This window comes from Anarhichas minor, unplaced genomic scaffold (genome assembly GCF_050575085.1).
Source record: "Anarhichas minor isolate MPS153535 unplaced genomic scaffold, ASM5057508v1 ptg000028l, whole genome shotgun sequence".
NCBI classification, from domain to species: Eukaryota; Metazoa; Chordata; class Actinopteri; order Perciformes; family Anarhichadidae; genus Anarhichas; species Anarhichas minor.
In genome coordinates, this window is record NW_027466474.1 from 10,651,966 (window position 1) to 10,669,504 (window position 17,539).

The 17,539-nt window shown below is 43.5% G+C and overlaps 1 protein-coding gene across 1 annotated transcript; it reads right to left on the reverse strand.

The window, feature by feature from the left end:
* Positions 1 to 108: 108 nt before the first annotated feature.
* On the reverse strand, positions 109 to 17,277 carry atp7a (ATPase copper transporting alpha). Its single transcript, XM_076102977.1, has 23 exons — positions 17,046 to 17,277; positions 15,482 to 15,612; positions 12,270 to 12,753; positions 10,828 to 11,607; positions 10,460 to 10,672; positions 10,203 to 10,366; positions 9,901 to 10,062; positions 9,731 to 9,807; positions 8,798 to 9,020; positions 8,451 to 8,684; positions 8,270 to 8,361; positions 7,789 to 7,916; positions 7,139 to 7,293; positions 6,915 to 7,049; positions 6,538 to 6,732; positions 5,618 to 5,800; positions 5,307 to 5,520; positions 4,997 to 5,143; positions 4,715 to 4,857; positions 3,867 to 4,070; positions 2,640 to 2,757; positions 2,431 to 2,533; positions 109 to 2,331 (listed from the first exon to the last, which is right to left on the reverse strand). The coding sequence occupies exons 2-23, from the start codon at positions 15,599 to 15,601 to the stop codon at positions 2,055 to 2,057; spliced, it is 4,551 nt and encodes a 1,516-aa protein (XP_075959092.1). The 5' UTR covers positions 15,602 to 15,612; positions 17,046 to 17,277; the 3' UTR covers positions 109 to 2,054.
* Between the last annotated feature and the right edge of the window lie 262 nt (positions 17,278 to 17,539).

Here is a 17,539-nt window from a genome sequence, read left to right on the forward strand (position 1 = left end):
TTTAGACTAACGAAGAAATAAAGTTAATGAAATCTTGTATCTGGCGTTTGTTGATTATGTTCAACATGCAGCTCCAAAGCGCCATCTTCTGGTTCAAACGGGACAAAGTGACATTACAAAAGTGTTTTATTCCAAGGCACATCATGTTCAGAAGAACTATGAAAGACAGCAAACTGGCTTCACGGAACCGAAGCCCTACGGCCGTCTTCACAAAGCAATGCAACGAAAACAACTGCACACAGAGCGCTTTGACAGCTACAGAACCCTGATGCATCATGGGAAAGCGGCAGGACAAATTGGCGGCTCCTTCAATCATCCGAAAGAATTACTAGAGGGGCTCAGACACAAAAATGACAGGAATAGCTGGACTGTAGTGATCATCTCCTGAGTTGACACAGTCGATAGTAAAGCAGAACATCTTTGTTATACTTTTACAGGAGAAATAATAAAGCACAGTTTAACAGCAGCTGCCTACTATTGAAAGATGTCATCTCGATTATACAACGTGTGATGTGTAAGTAACTCTACTTAATTCATCAACGTTTGTCCCTCAGTGACGTGTTTGGTGGTGCTGCTGAGACACAGCTGTGTTCAGTCTGCTGATCCTGCTGTGTGGCTTTAAAGATGTTTCTTTGATCGAGGGCAACAGTGTGATTCACATTAAAAAAAGCACAAAGACTTACACACCACTGACAGACATTCCTGGAAACAATCACATCTTGTCTAGTGTGACGACAGACAGAACACAGATGCATCTGCGATAGGCTTGTTTTTCCACAGCAGACATTTTGAGTGATAGTAGGAAAAGAGTTACTTGTGTTAACATTAAGTACGCGTCCCTCCCAAGTGGGCCACAGCCTGCACAATATGAAACTAAAGCCGCTAAATGGAATCCAGCCTTCATTCATGTCACTATTCACACCAGCCATTTTCCTACTGTGACATTCCAAAATGTCTTCTGTGGAAAAAAGGCCCATTTGGCTTTTTCACAACAAACTGCATCACGACACAAATCCTTCTCTTTGCAACGAGCAGCTAAAGTAATTAAAGCACAAACTAGGTCGTCCATGAAACAATCTCCGTTTAAGTTTAACAGCGAATAATGTTCACATTCAGCGAGTGACATCCTGGATCGTTAGGCAAAGACGCAGAGGGTCGACACAGCTGTAGGAACATTTGATCGAGTCTTCCGTCGTTGGCGTTGAGTCTCTGCAGTGAGCCGATGACCTTCTCTGTTCACTCCGTTTCCCCTTTCAGTGCGAGGTAACCTCTGCTCGGTGCTATCTTTGGAATGTGGTGGACTTTGCCAAGGTGGCACTTCAATTGGCACTTGGGTAACATTGACATTTACAACTCACTCCATTAGCACTCTGCACAAACCATCTGATTCCATGGAGTCACAAGACTTCTTTTCTCAGTAATTACACAATTTGGGAGATTGAAAGTGAAAATTCGCATTTTGGATTCAACAACTTCATGTTTCACAAAGGATATAATGAAAAAAGATAAATAAAAGGTAATATAAATACTCTGGAATAGAATTATACAATAGCGTTATAATAATTTTTCATTCAAGGAAGTGAGTTAAAATATAACTAGTAGTGTCCTCTCGTATACGGGGCACCACTGGTAACATGTCTTTGGATGGCTGTTAAAGATTGTCCTGGCAGCTGAGCTGATCGTCCTTCTGCTTCCTGGTTGTGGAAGGCTCTGTGTGGAGGCTTCACTCTTGTGCACACAGAGAGTGTCAAAGGGTTGGTCAGAGTGTGCCCGAGGGGGGGGGGGCGACCTCAACAAACGACAGGCTGCAACTGAGGGACAGAAAGCCCCCCCCCCCTCGAGCTCTGAAGTGCATGTGATCAGCTGGTTCAGCTAAAAGAAAACGAGGGGCATGTAAGTCAACGGCGCTGCCCTGAGGCCTCTACAGCAGACGGATGGACCGCTATTCAACCCTTTAAGCTTAGCACGGCCGAGTCTTGAATAAACGCATTCGCCATCTACTTCTTCGCCATCATAAAAGTCAATGCTGACCCGTGTGAGCCTTACGTAGTCATTCAGCAGAACTCCTCGTCACACTGCGCCTCCCCCACCAGCAGCGAGTGTTTGTCGGGCTCGCTGAGCACCAAGCTGTTGAGCGAGTGCTTGTCGGAGCGCAGGGAGTTGATGGAGGCACGACTGTAGTTCACAATGCGGTCCAGCAGGCTGAGTCTGGGGGAGGGACGACGCAGCTCGCCCATGCCGATGTGGACGCTGACGTCGGACAGGCTGCCCTGCCGCCTGCTGCTGTTACCCAGTCTGGCCTCCAACATCTCAGCAGTGGGCTTAGTGTAACTAAACAAAGAGAGAGACAAATATGGAAAGTGATTGGAAAAAGATTATGATGAAAAGGGTGATAAAATGGCCACAAGAAAGCGTTAAATATCTCATTACCATTTGAGTAGAAGGGAGGACAAAACCACAGAGACGGACGACAGAGCCATCGCTGCAGAGCCCATCCACGGCTGTAACACCAGGCCAATAGGAAGGAACACACCTGTGGACCGACACGGGTCAGATTAGCACCGCGTGGTCGACATTATCGCAATGATTACCGTCGATGCGATGACATCGCTTGAATACATCTTTTTGCAGTCACCTACCAGCAGCAATAGGAATGCCAACCAGGTTGTAGATGAGAGCAAACACGAAGTTGATCCGGATCCTCCTGACAGTCTTTTTAGAAAGGTCGATGCTGGCCACCACATCCAGGAGGTCATTCTGCAGACGAGGGTTAAAAGAAGGGTAAAGAGAAGGTTGTAATATCAGATACTTTTCCAATGTTTATTGGGCAAATTGAGAGCTGACGATAAAAAGAAAATGCTAATAGTAATTAGCTACAAACTACTGATTAAGACAACTAAAGCTGGGTTCAGACTACATCTCACACATACGGAGAATCTTCACAGATGTTCTTCTCTCTAATTTCAAACATGCCCACACTACAAGATTTAAAAATAATGGCGCATCACACACTACAGGATATTATTAAAATGATTGTGCCGGAGGGAGCAACCTCACGTGATGTCTCTCCCGTTTCAAAAGATATTAACAAAACTGATGACTGAGACTGATGTGACGCTACAACTCGCTGTAGTGAAGCTCTACAGTGAGAAAACAACAGCAGAAGGCTAAACGAGTCTGGATGAGAACAATGGCTGGAGGGGACCCGGTCAACACGGGTTCTCTATTCTTCAGCGAGAATTAGGAAGGGTGATTTTAATATCTGTCAATGGTGGACTACAATGTTTACCGTTGCTTTGAAACACCGTCAGCTGCTCCAGCTGTCTCTCTCAATGACTATTAGGTCCCGCTCTGAAAGTAGTGATGTTATCCTGCAGATTTGAACTCCTAAGGGTTTGTGAAAGCCCTCACAATACAGATAATCTGGGCCGGACATCAATACCGAACACGGGCCCGGACCGGACTTCCCCTCTGATTGTCGAGACGGGTAAATCAGGGATAAAATCAGACCAAAACTCCCGTAGTCTGAGCCTGGCTTAAAATTACCCAAAATATAAGGCACTTAATGCATTAAAGTAAAGTGAATGCATCTTTATTTTGCTGATTAACACGGATAATGTGAAATATCATATGTTGCTGTCTTGATGAATATGGCATATTGCAGTATGACTTGTATTACACCTTTGGCATCATGACAGTGTTGCATACTGTGTGATTTCTGTGACAGTGTCACACTGCCTCTATGCTGCAGGGCAGACGTTCTATGTTTGACGTTTTCATGTCATGAAACAGCTGATCTGTCGGCCAGAGACATGAATTCATGACAGACTTTTAAAAAACAACAACCTCTAAGCACGAACTCTCACCCTGATCAAAACCACATCTGCTGCCTCTATGGCCACATCTGTCCCGGTTCCTATGGCAATGCCCACGTCAGCCATGGCCAGAGCAGGCGAGTCGTTGACACCGTCGCCCACCATGGCGACTCTCTTTCCCGCCTGCTGCAGCTGCTCCACCTTGGCCACCTTGTGGGAGGGCAGCACCTCGGCAAACACCTTCTTGATGCCGACCTGTGAGAGAGGCAGAGACAGACGGGCTCACAAACCACAAAATACAAAAGCAATAATATAATGGCTTTAAAACAACACATTTGAGACTGTGGTAAAGAATAAAAAACGTCTGGAGCCAGGGGAGGAGGGGTAATATTCAGAGAAAGAAACGTACATATTTATTAGCGCATTGCTTCACTTTGCAAGGTTGGATCAACCACAGACACCACCGGTAACGTGAGCCGCCGAGTGCAAAATATATTAATCATATTAGTATTTATTTATGTTCACAAATAAAACGCGCATATGTATCTTTCATGCTATACAGTTTTGCACCTGAATATTACCTCCCTCTACTGGCTTCATGATGTATTTGTTTTTTAACTAAAACTGCCCGAACACGCCGTCATAGAGACTTGATATGAATACGAATTTGGTTACCGAAAATATTGTAATAATATTTTATGAGTGTTGTGTTTTTGGGGGTTTTTAAATGCAACATTGTAGTTTTATGTCAGCATTACTAATGCTTTCTTCTCAAACCCATATCACTCTTCTCTTCTGTATTTTACATGTTTAAAAATTTGTATTAAAAGCACAGATTTTCACTCTTAAAATATTGATTTGTCAAATTATCTAGCTCTATATCCACTTCCTGTCCGTACCTGAGCAGCAATGGCTCGTGCCGTCTTGCTGTTGTCTCCGGTCATCAGCACGACCTCCAGACCCATGCTGGTCAGGGTGCGAATAGCCAGCTCAGCCTCCGGTTTCACCGTGTCTGCAATGGCTATCATCGCACACAGCAGACCTACGCACAAGGGGAAATATCGTACTCAATTATAACAATACAAAGAGTTTTAGACAATAACATCACTGTTGGCAGTCAGTCAGGAAATGCCGGCAAACAGATAAAAAGTCTACATCTCTTGTTAAACGGTACTACTCACTGTCTACAGCTACTAGAACAGCAGTGCGTCCTCTGCGCTCGTGCTCTATCATGGCCTCATCTATATCCGGTCTAATCTGCAGGCAATTCCTTTTCATCCACTCTCTGTTGCCAATCAACACGACGTAGTTGGCTGTCTGGACAAGGCCTACACACAGAGATCATTTGGGTTAGACAACAGCAAGGAAACATAGGGGAATGACATTTCGTGCAACTGTATCACTACCTTGATTCGTAATCTTAGGACTAAAAGAGAATGTTTCAGTATTTCTGTTGAATACACGCCTACAACAATGTGTTTGCCAGCATACTTAGTGGCTCTGGGTCCATGATGAGGGGATGGGAGCTGGTGGACATCCCGGTGTCACTGATCTGGACGAGGATGCTGTTGCGCTGGTTGTCGTCCTCGCTGTCGCTGTCTGCCTGTCTCAGCAGGGCCTCCGTGTTGCTGACCTGACACCGGATGCCACAGCCGGGCACCGCCTGAAAGTCGGTGCATGCGCCAAGAGACTCTGTGCTGAGCTCCTTCACACGGAAAACAATGAATGTTTAACAACTGGAGCATATGGAGGATCATGAGATTGTAGAGTGTGGGCGTTACATTTAAAAGGTAGAGACCAACCTGTTTGCAGTATTTGGTGATGGCTGCTCCCAGAGGGTGTTCACTGTTGTTCTCCGCTGTACCCACGATGGCCAGCAGTCGGGAACGAGGCATCTTGTTCCCCTCCACCACTATCTTGACTTGGATAACCTTCGGAGCGCCATACGTGATGGTCCCAGTCTTATCGAACACCACTGACTGGACCTGCCAATAGAAGGAGATATGAGAAAAACAAAAAAAAGACGATCAGGCTGAATTTAAAATGTTTTACGGTATTAAATTAGAGTACCATCTAGACCAGGGATCTGCAACCTTTTTGATATGAAGTGGCATTTTAAGACTTTCAACCATTCACACACTGATTACAGAGGCTGCTATGCAAGGTGCCACCTGCCCATCAGGATCTAAACTAACTAATTCACACACACACACACACCGATGGCACAGCCTTTAGACGCAGTAGCTTTCCTACACACTTCAACATGCGGACTGGAGGAGCAAAGTATCAAAGCACCAATGTTCAAATTAGAGGACGGCCCGCTCTATACAAGAAGGCTGCCATCATTATGAAAACATCCACATCTTAAACAAACTTAAATTCAGCAAAGAAGGCAACGAGTGTGAGCCAATCAGAGGCAGAGTAGGGCGGGTCCTGGTGGAATGAGGGTGGAGGAAAATAAACTACCGTAAATAACAGGCCGCACATCTGCCAATGGGTGTGTAAGAGGTAATTTGGCATGTGTATGAGAGGGCACTTCAACATTTCCCAAAAACTCTCTTGCACACTTATTGCTAGTGAGCCACTGGTTCAGCTTCCACGTGCCAATTTAGACTAATGTGGTTTTGTAACCTAGAAAAGCAAATCCATTTTAAATTGACAGTTGGTCTGTTACATAGCTGGCTGACTGCATCGGGGTGTCAGAATATCATTAACAACACACCTTATGCGCCATCTCGAGTGGCTCTCCTCCCTTTATCAGGATGCCATTTTGGGCTCCGACCCCTGTGCCCACCATGACAGCTGTCGGGGTTGCCAAGCCAAGGGAACAGGGACATGCAATGCATAACACCGTTATGGAGGCCTGGAAGGCGAAACGAATCACGGCCTCAGCTTTGGAAATGCTCTTGTCGTAACCCTGCGGGGAGGAAAGGGGGCTGTTAGATTTTCTACCAAATAAATTACAAATCACTTTTTATAAGTAATAAGGAACGATATCAGATGCAGTGACACTTAGTCATGTCTAAATAAATGGATGTAATTTCCTGATGCTGTACCGAGGAGCTTGGTACAGATATCGAGATTGAAAAGAAGACTCACAGGAAAGTACTTCTCCACGAGAGAGAAGTCTAAAAAGCCAATGAAGATCCAGGCGATCAGCGTGAGGACGGATATGATAACGATGAAGGGTACAAAGTAGCCACTGATCTTATCTGCATACTGCTGGATGGGAGCCTAAAAAATGGAATGTCAGACTTTTAACACCTGAGCAATTACCATCAAAGCATGTGTTCACAGTGCAGATCTCGAACCACATAACTCACCTTTGAAGTCTGAGCCTCCTCGACAAGTTTGACGATCTGAGACAGCGTGGTGTCCATGCCAACATGTGTAGCGCTGACGAGCAGAGAGCCATTCTGGTTAATGGAGCCTGCGATCACAGAGCTCCCGATCTTCTTCGTCACGGGCATGGCCTCACCTGGAGACACAACGCAACAGCTGCTCAGAAAACACAACAGTCCGAGGCAGCAGCAACAGTAGCAGGACATCTGGAGCAAAACCACAACTCAAATAATAACCAAAGACTACTTGTTCATTAGTACTGATGATGAAGACTAATGTGGTGGTAAACGAAGGTAAACAACTAAAAGACACATTTCAGGCATCAGTTGGAGCAGGAGTCAAATCTCTTGCATTGACTCAACTAACCAGAATACTTACATTTTAGCATTTTATTGTCACCAATACTGATACAGGGTTCCCACTAATTTTAAGAAATCATTTTCCAGGACATTATCTTTACAATACAGGAGAGCACTCGGTCACAAACGCTCCTATAATTAACCGGTAGGCTAGTTCTATTCCTCCTTTTTTAAATGATGCTGATGATATTTAGTAATTTTAATCAATTTCCAGGTGTTTCCATGAATGGCAAACTAGATACTTGTTCGTTCATTCATTCACTGCGACCAACCTGTGATCAGCGACTCGTCGGCCATGGAGTGCCCCTCGATGACCCGCCCATCTACTGGAAACTTCCCTCCAGGAACGACTTTCACCACATCGCCCCTCTGCACCAGCTCAACATCCACCTGCTCCTCACTGGACGCACAATGTAAACGTTGTAAACTGTACAGTGTTGCTACAATGTTAGACTATTACTACACTATTGCTGTGATTATATTTACAATACAGCAGAAAACTATTCTCAATATTACCAAGCAGATCAAAATGACAGTTCCTGTTTTATTTGCCATTTAAAAAAAAAGTAAAGATTAAATCTAAACCCCAGTTGGAAAAGACAAATGTTCTATTCTTACTTGTTTATTCAGTCTTTGTTACGTCAAGTGAGACCTTCTACTGACATTTCAATTGCAAACATTAAGATATGTTGTAATCTAAAAGCAACTTAAGATATGAAAGGCTAATGTAAACAAAGTAAGAACAATGAGTACCTGAGAAGGGATTTGTCACTGCCGAGCGTGACCACTGTGGCCTCAGTGGCTTGTAGAGACATCAACTTGGACAAAGCTTCAGAGGTCTTGCTCTGGGCGGAGGAAGAACAGTTCACATTGACTAATACATCCAATTCAAGTCCAGCATTTCAAGTCATAGATATCAATAAAGAGCTAAAACCTTGGCTATCTGTTCCAGCCAGCGCCCCAGGGAGATGAAGACGAAGAGCATCGGCGGAGTGTCGAAGAAGGTGATGGGGTTGACTTTTGCCTTCTCCGCCATGGCAACTATTAGGACGACCAGCGAGTAGGTGAAGGCTATGGAGGTAGCCAGAACTATTAGCACGTCCATGTTTGCAGATCGGTGTTTGACTGCTTTGTAGGCTTGAATGTAGAAGTAGCGACCTCCAATAAACTAAAGACAGGAAAAACAGAAAAGTCCGTATTTACTAAACCACAAACATTTCATTCAGAGTGCCTCCCCTCTCCTGAACAAGTCTCTATGTGCTGTCGATCCCTCTGATTTACCTGTACAGGCACACAGAAGAGGAAGGAGAGGAAGTTCATGATGGACAGCCCTGGGAGCAGCTGTCTCTCCAGGAACATGGTGGCGTGGTAGTGGTTGCGGTCCTCCACGGTGGCATTGTGCTGATGTGAAGCACTCATCTGGTGGTCCATGATAATCATGTAGGTCATCATGCCCATCACAGGCACACAGAAAAACAGGCTCACCAGGAAAGATTTCCTCCACCTTAAAGAGCACAGACAGTCGTGTGTTAGAAATAAATTTATTTTATTCTGCGGGGTTTTATCTCTCCTTACAAATGGACATTCTTCATCTCTAAACACAGCATCGACCCACAAACACTGCACATAATGCTGAACAAACCTAAAAGTCGCTTGCTAAGTGCCTAAATAAGACTACTTAACGGCATTAAGCCAACTTGTCCACCTTCACAGCCTTCTTGTGTGTAATCGTGCTCATGCGACGGTGGTGTAGTACGTTTACAGCCTAACGTTAGCTTTCTACTTCTGGTGATTGCATCCACGCTTCTAATATTGTAAGAGTGTTAAATCGTGAAAATGATCTTGATGAACCAAACGTTCATAAACTTGTGTTTGCCACGGTGCTTATTTTTGGAATAATCTAAAATCCCATTGGCTGTGGGAACCCGTGCAATGCTTAATTCGGCGGTTGTCCTGTAAGATTACGTCATCCCTGCAGCACTATATATAGAGTTGTGTGTTATAATAACAGAATGCATTGAGTAATGCTCAGCGGGGCTGTTTCCACCTGACCCAAAAACAGAAGTGTTTTCTGATCGAAATGAAAGGAATTGTTGAGTCATTAAACATTTGGTATAAAATGGATTCTAGCTATATCAGACACACCTTTGAGTTGTAAAGACGGATTAAAATCAGTATAAAAGCATTAATGTGGGCATGTTCCTGGTGTCTTACTGTCGGATCTCTTTGCTGTGGTCCAGGTGAGAGGCCGTACGATCATGCTTCACCAACGACGCTTCAAACCCCAGATTCTATAAATAACAAAACACTGATCAAATATCCCCCCCTTATGATTAGGAAATCAACTGAACCAATGCTTTAACAAACAAACAAACAAAAAATACCTCGATGAGCTTGATGACGTCTCGCGGTCCGATGATTTCCAAGTCGTGCTTAATGTGTGCTTTGTTTGTTGCCAAGGCAACAGAGGCATATATAATCCCCTTTTCTCTCATGAGGCTGGATTCAATTTTGTGAACACAAGAGGCACACGTCATCCCCCTGACCTGAGAGGAGGTGAAGAGAAAGGGATACAAATGTATTAAAAGAGGGCATAAAGTGAAGAACAGACGTGATTCGGTTGAATGCATCTTTCCTTCTTAATGAAACACAAACGTAACGTCAATGCAACCGCCCGGGGACTCACCACTAGTTCTAGGTTTCCATCTGAACCTTCGTAGTTCTCCATCACAGAGGCGGTGAAGCCCAGCTCCTCCACAAACTCGGCTATCTTCACGGGGTCGATGAGCTCAGCGTTATAACGCACCTCTGCTTTACTGGCCATCAGTGCCACCAGCACCGAGTAGATACCTGCACGACATTAAAGAGGTTCTGTTTAGCTCCCGGTGAAAGCAATGACACGCGATTAGTCCTCGTTAAGTATTTTATTTTGTTTACACAGACCTGATTCATTCTTGAGGTTTCTCTCGATGTTAGCCACGCAGGAAGCACAGGTCATCCCTCCTATCTGGATGTAGCATTTAGAGTGCGCGTCTCTGTCGTGTCCCTGAAGGGTTTCTTTGTGTAGGTCGCTGTCCAACTCCTTATCTTTCACATGTGAAAGACTCGAAGACTTGGAGAGACTGGGATTTGGTGCAGGCAGCAGAGAATTGGTCTCTGTGGACAACAAATGATAGCTTTTAAAAGAAAGTTCAACTGCTCCCACTGGCTGAGGAGCATCCAGAGGCCACGAAGATAAATAAGTTAAAACTGCTTTAGCCATCTACTTCAGAGAAAGTAGCCGTCTCAGAAACCACACCACACTATCTTACCAGGTAGGAATGCATCGAAGCCCATGTCCTCCACGGCCTCCCTCAGCTCCTCCGCTGTGGTCAGGAGGGGATCGTACTCAAAGGTGCCCTGGTGATCAGACAGAGAGACGTGGGCTGAAATCACCCCCTTCCTTTGGGAGATCATGCCTTCGATGGACTGGACACAGGAGTTGCACGTCATGCCCTCGATGTGAATATTGACGACAGACGCTAGAGGCTGGGTGAAGCAAGGCTGAGAGGCAGCGGGTTTTGCCTGGGCTGCTCGTGCAGGCCGAGGTGGCGTTAAGGCAGGCGGCAGCGGCGATGTGGACACAGAACAGAGAGGGCCAGAGGAGTCCCAGGTTTGAGTCTTGAAGCTTCCTGGAGGCAGCGCCTCAATGGCCTGCTGCAACTGAGTCACAGTGACCTGTAGAGGATCGTAGCAGATGGAGGCCTTCTCCTTCTCCAGAGAGACCTCCACAGAGGAGACACCAGGCAGCATGGAGATATTGTCTTGGATATTGACCACGCATGAACGGCAGTGCATGCCTTTCACCCTCAGCGCGATGAGAGTCGTGTCTATGAAGATTTCAGTCTCCTCTGACGTCTCTGAGGGCGAAGAAACGGTTGGTTTTTGAGAATCAACTAAACGTTCGATTTCACTGAGGGACAGCTGCAAAGGCCGAGGCTTGCACTTGACAAATGCATTGAAGCCCGCCACGGCAATCTGGTCGGTGATGGTTTGGACGGTGACGAAGTGCGGCAGGTACACGATTGTAGCTTCCCGAGTCTCTAACACAACTGTTGAGAATAAAGACACGACAAAGTTAAAAATAGAACGCAAAAGCATGAAAGACTTTTTTAGAAAAGACAATATTTCACAAGAACAGGAAGTGACTGTGCATGAAAAGATAAAAATCACAAAAACAACATTCATGTCCATATTCGCACATGAAGCGTATTTAGCACCATACAATCCTGTATGTTAGATCCTCGTCTTTTAAACCTTAACACCAAAGAGGACAGAGCTTTTGCGTTCACAGAATTATTGTATAATTCATTAATATTAATTGGCCGCAAAGCACTTTGTAGCTTAGGTTTTGAAAAGTGCTTCAGATTAATATTATTATCATAAAACTGTCATGAAGATATCATTGTAAGTTGAAAATGTTGAATTCTATTTAGAAACTCAACTTTATTAGAATAGCCCTGAACACAGGCGGGGGGGGGTTTAATGTTTGTGTGTCTACATCACAACAACACCAGTGGAGGGATTTCATTAGTCGTAAACAAATCCCACTCAGCAACCTGTCAGTGGTGAACACACACAATGACATGACAGACTTGCTATCTGTAGGACGTGCATTCCTGTGTTGTGCAGGAATTGTGGAACAACATCCCTTCTAGCTCAGACAGTGTGCTAATGCATGACAAACAGCTCGTAAACAGTTCAAGTACATCACCTTTGATCTTCTCAATCCCTTTCAGTTTTCCAATCTTCCCTTCAATAGTGGAGGTGCAGGAGTGACAGGTCATTCCTTCAATGTTCAACTTAAGAAGCGCCACCCCGCTTCCCGCTGGGCCTTTTTGCTTTGGACTGCTGGGTGCGGGCTTCTCCAGACGTGTCGAGATGGCCACCACCTCACTCAGCTGCTGCGCAGAAGTCAGGGAAGGAACAAAGGTAACAGTGATGCCCAGCTGGGCCGGGCTCTCTCTGACATCCAACACTCCCTGAAACTGGGACAGCTTCTCCAAAGCCTCCTGTTGAGCTGCAGGTGTCAGGCCTGAGGTGGAGATCAGCTGCGTATCTGTGGAGACGGGTGTGGCTGTGCTGGAGTCTGAGAGACTTGATTCAAAGCCCATGTCCTCGATGGCCTCTGACAGAGACTCTGGGCTATGTTGGCTGTGATCAAATGTGACCGTGGCATTCTTCTGCTCTAAAGACACCTACAAAATAAAAGTCACGGTGTGGGTTAAGCAAGTAATTAGGTTATTACAGAAAGTACATTCATAAAGTGTGAAAGGAGTCAGGCTAAGCTAAACCAGATTGACTATCACTATTGACTTGAGTTTTTCATTCTTCCGATAATCCGGTTAATTACTTTATCAAAATTAAAGCTGCAAGCAGCAATGAACGAGACCTTCCTGGTCGACGCGGCCAAGCAAAATGAAACAGGAACTTTGCAGAGTACAATGATGCCGCCCACAACTTTCTACTGACCGACTGTTCATAGGTTGTGAGTGTGTGTGTGTGTGTGTGTGTGTGTGTGTGGGGGGGGGGGTAATGCCAAAAATGACGTTAAATATTCGTTCTTAAAAATCACATATGTCTGAACTATTTGAATATCTATTTTATGTCCATGACACAGACACCAATGAAACATAAAGTTACTGCTGAAAAACAATGATTGTCTACGACAAACTGTTTATGGATTATGAAAGGGGCGGGGCTATGAGTCTATAACGTCATGGCAACATTGATTTTTCATGAAAAAGCACATGTTTGATGACTTTCGATGGCAAAGGGAGAATAACAATGAATCCTTCCGTCTCAATCGGGCCTCTGCTGACCGACCGCTGGCAAGTGCTCAGGTCCTAATAAAAAGGTGTGGTTCTCTTTCTTCTGATTAATAAGAGTACTACTAGTATTACTAGTATTACCGTATTTTCCGCACTATAAAGCGCACCTTCAATGAATGGCCTATTTTAGAACTGTTTTTATATATAGGGCGCACCGGATTATAAGGCGCATAGAATAGAAGCTACTACAGTCAAACGTTTGACTGGGGTTGCGTTATGCATCCACTAGATGGAGCTGTGCTAAAGGGAATGTCAACAAAACAAAACCGGTGTTTACCGCGGTGCGGCTTTGTAGTTTACCAGTCGTACTGAAACATTTTGACAGAGCGCCGTGTACAACCAGTATGGATCAACCAATTAACCAATTGATCCATATATAAGACGCTCCGGATTACAAGGCGCACTGTCGTTTTTTGAGAAAATTAAAGGCTTTTAAGTGCGCCTTATAGTGCGGAAAATACGGTACTAGTAATGTACTAGTAATACTGCGAAGCACTAAATGCAGGTTTGTTTGTAGAGTCATCAAACTTATTGATTTAATGTTGAGATACTGTACAACAGTTGCAATCAGATCGTACATCAACAACTGAAGGGATGATCAACGATTGTTTTTCCTCCACCGATATTAAGCTGATTTTAACCAATTTACTATCACAACTAGGACATTATAAATCTCTATAATCTGTGCCCTATTGTGCATTCAGAGATGTTTCTGGATGTTTCTGTATGTTTGTACGCTGAGCCATGTTAAATCAGCACGATCGTCAATTATAAACCAGTTTGCCGTCATTCTTCCAAGGATCTAACACCCGACATGTTCTCCAAATGCCTGCTCACCAAACGTTGCTCTGCGCTGCATAGTGAATGTTGTAAAGCTCATTGAATGAATTGAACGTTATTACTCCAAAAGAAATCGGAAAATAGGATTTTGTGTTATTGTGGTTATTATATGAATGTAATTTATGGGGCTGTTAAACAGTTTTTGAAAGATTAAACCCCAACAAATATGGAGAGCAGCAGAATATTTATTTAATCTTTTTTCAATACATTTTGACTTTTGGACTGAGACGAGGAGCGCCCTTCGCTCGCTGAGTGTGTTTAATAATAATGTTAATGAAACATGATGTGATGTGATCCAGTTGCACGAAGCACAGAGAAAGACTTGCTTGAAGAAATCTTAAAGGTTTGACTATTTTAAAGCTCCATTAGACGCTCAGCCCCGTGGCAATGCTGAGTAACCATGATCGGACGATATGAAAACAGAAACAACTGCCCAGCCTTATGTCAACATAGCCACATCATTCAATTCCATTTCTGTTGGTCTTTTTTTTTTACAGCCAAACTGTGAACCTTGTATATATATATATATATATATATATAAAAAGAAAAGTCCATTGCCCAAGCTCACATTGTGTTCTGTCAGCATGATGACCCTTAACTCTTCCTCTTTAGCAAGAAGGAAACATGTGACACACTGAAGGGATCACTTGACTGAACAATGAGTTACAAACCACAGCAGGGATTTTGTGGCAAAAGAACGAGACACCGACTGTTGTACCAAGAAAACTCGATTCACTCCTCCCAGATCATGTCTATATCAATTAACTTAAAATGAATCAGGAACTAAATTCTCTTAAAACATAAATGACATTTCCTGTGGGTACAGACTGCATATCGACCTGCTGTCACAGTCCTGCAAAGGGCAGGGCTTAATCTGGAGCACAATATTACATTATCTTCTCATTTAGCCCCAGCCTGAGGGGTAAACACACAATGAACAAAACAGCAGACCACGACTATTGCAATTAAGCTATCTCTCATGGCTTTGTTGATGTTGCTTTGTTGTATATCAGACCAGCTAGTCCTGAGGGAGTAAGACTGTGGGATTTATCAAACTGCATTACCCTAAAATGGGCCGGAACCTTTGTTTAAAATAATAATGGATGCATATCTGCCTTTTCAACGAGGTTCATGGTACAACATCCATGGTAGTCATTTCAGATCCGGTTTTAAACTGCACCTCATCGTGGAAAATAAACGCTGTTTGACTAGAAATGTAAAAATGTGTTTATATCTTTGCAAAGACGGAATTTACCTTTATATGTATCACTCCAGGGAGCGAACCGATGCGCTGCTCGATGGACTGGACACAGGAGCCACAAGTCATTCCCACCACTCCCAGGGAAACCGAACACAGATTGACTTTCTGTGTCATGATTGCTTTCTCTAAAGAGGACACAAAAAGGAAACTTAACATCAAACTTCAAGTCCTTGGCTTTAAAACAGTAACACAGAGGGAATGCGTCACAAAGTCTGGGCAAATGCTAAAAGAGAAAGGTCGGCTCTTCTCACAGAATGAAACAACAGGCTAGTAAAAACACATTATGACAGTCACTTCAACACAAGATTGAGGTCTTTATACACTTTCAATATAGTTAGACGGCACTAGGCATTAAATCATTTATTTGAATCAGAAGAGACATTAATATATTACTGAGAACCACAGGACCTGATAGCTGTGAGAAGACTAATTGTTTCACTAAAACTGTTTTGTAGCTACAACTATAAGCCTCGCACCAAAACGAGATATGAAAGCACTTCACAATACTACTTATTTTAAAGAACCAGGATATTTCACCCTTTTTAAAAAGGTGAATCAAATTTGTTTTGCCATTTCTTGGAGATTAAGGTTCAAAATTGACAAATAATTATCAAAGGAAAACATTTTGAGCTGCACAATTGCTGCCAAATTAGATTAATTTATATAACCTGTGACCAGTATTTTCACAGTCACTTGACAGAAAACGAAAAATAATACAAAGCTTCTTCGTACATAATGTAAAAATAAAAGGAAATCCAAAAGGAAAGGTTACTGTTTCCTTGTTTGGATAAAATAATTTGGTCATCAAGCCACCGCAGATTAAAGCTCTGAACATGATGTCACTTTCATTAAAACTACAATCTCCTCCAGAGTTTTAACAGGCAGGTAACATTACTGTCATTCAACAAATCTGGTGCCAACCCAGAACTTTGCTTTTACCAAGTGAATGTTTAACTGAAATGTGAGAATAGTCACAATAATAAGCTCCTCGTGAGTTTAGAAAGACACCTGCCACACCAAGACAAGGTCATCTTAGTGGTCAAGCTTGTTCACGTGGACTACAACCCTTCTGGACGTAATGATGGCCATCTAATCACAAACTGAGGAGAATAGTTTACATCTGAGACACCTAATGTTAATGAATACAACTGACGGACTAACAGGACCAAAAAACAGCAAGGCTAAGAATCAAGTCAAAGAGAAAACAAACGCAATTCACTCTCTGTTAACACTACTACTACCCAGCACATAGAAGTAACTACATGCTCTACATATGATTTGTAACAAAGGTTGGTGACAGCAACTTAGTGAGTAAGATCCTCAAACTGTTGGATTTAATTTAGCTAACTTTAACCGCAGGATAGCTTGACTTAGCGAAGGCTAAATAATGAGTTAAACTTAACATTAGCTTGTTACTAAACTCACAAAACAGTGTGTTGTCTACTTAAAGTCAGCCGAGGTGTCAAAAGTAAAAGTATTATTTCCTTAACATTGTAGACAACACGTGTCCTCTGTTAAAACGTTAAGGTTAGTTTTAGCATGAAATAAAAACTCTTACCTTCAGAGACCAGTTAGCCGTTAGTTAGCTCCAGGCTAATGACTGGCACACTGCGTGGCTAAACTAGCTAGCTTCTTCTTCTCTTCACCCTACGTTACGAGCAACACATCGTGGCATCGTTCCGCCTGCGAGCTATAACGAGCAGTGCTGAGGTCATTGTTTTCCTCCCGTTATCACTAAAATTGGCCCGTGAAGCTGTTTTTCTTTCTGCTTCTCATGCCGACGTGACTGACGTCTGCACACAGTGCCGCGTCACTTCCAAGGGGCGGGGCTACAGGCTACAGTTTAGGCAAGACATGGCAATGCTTTTGGTAAATAAGATAAAATAAGATAATCCTTTATTAGTCCCGCAGTGCGGGAATTTACAGAATTACAGCAGCGTAGTGGATAGTGCAAACAAGAGACATAGTAAAAAATCAAGATCAAAACAAGTATTATAAATAAGTAAATAAGTAATAAAACAGTAATTAAGTAAAAAATCCACAATAACTAAA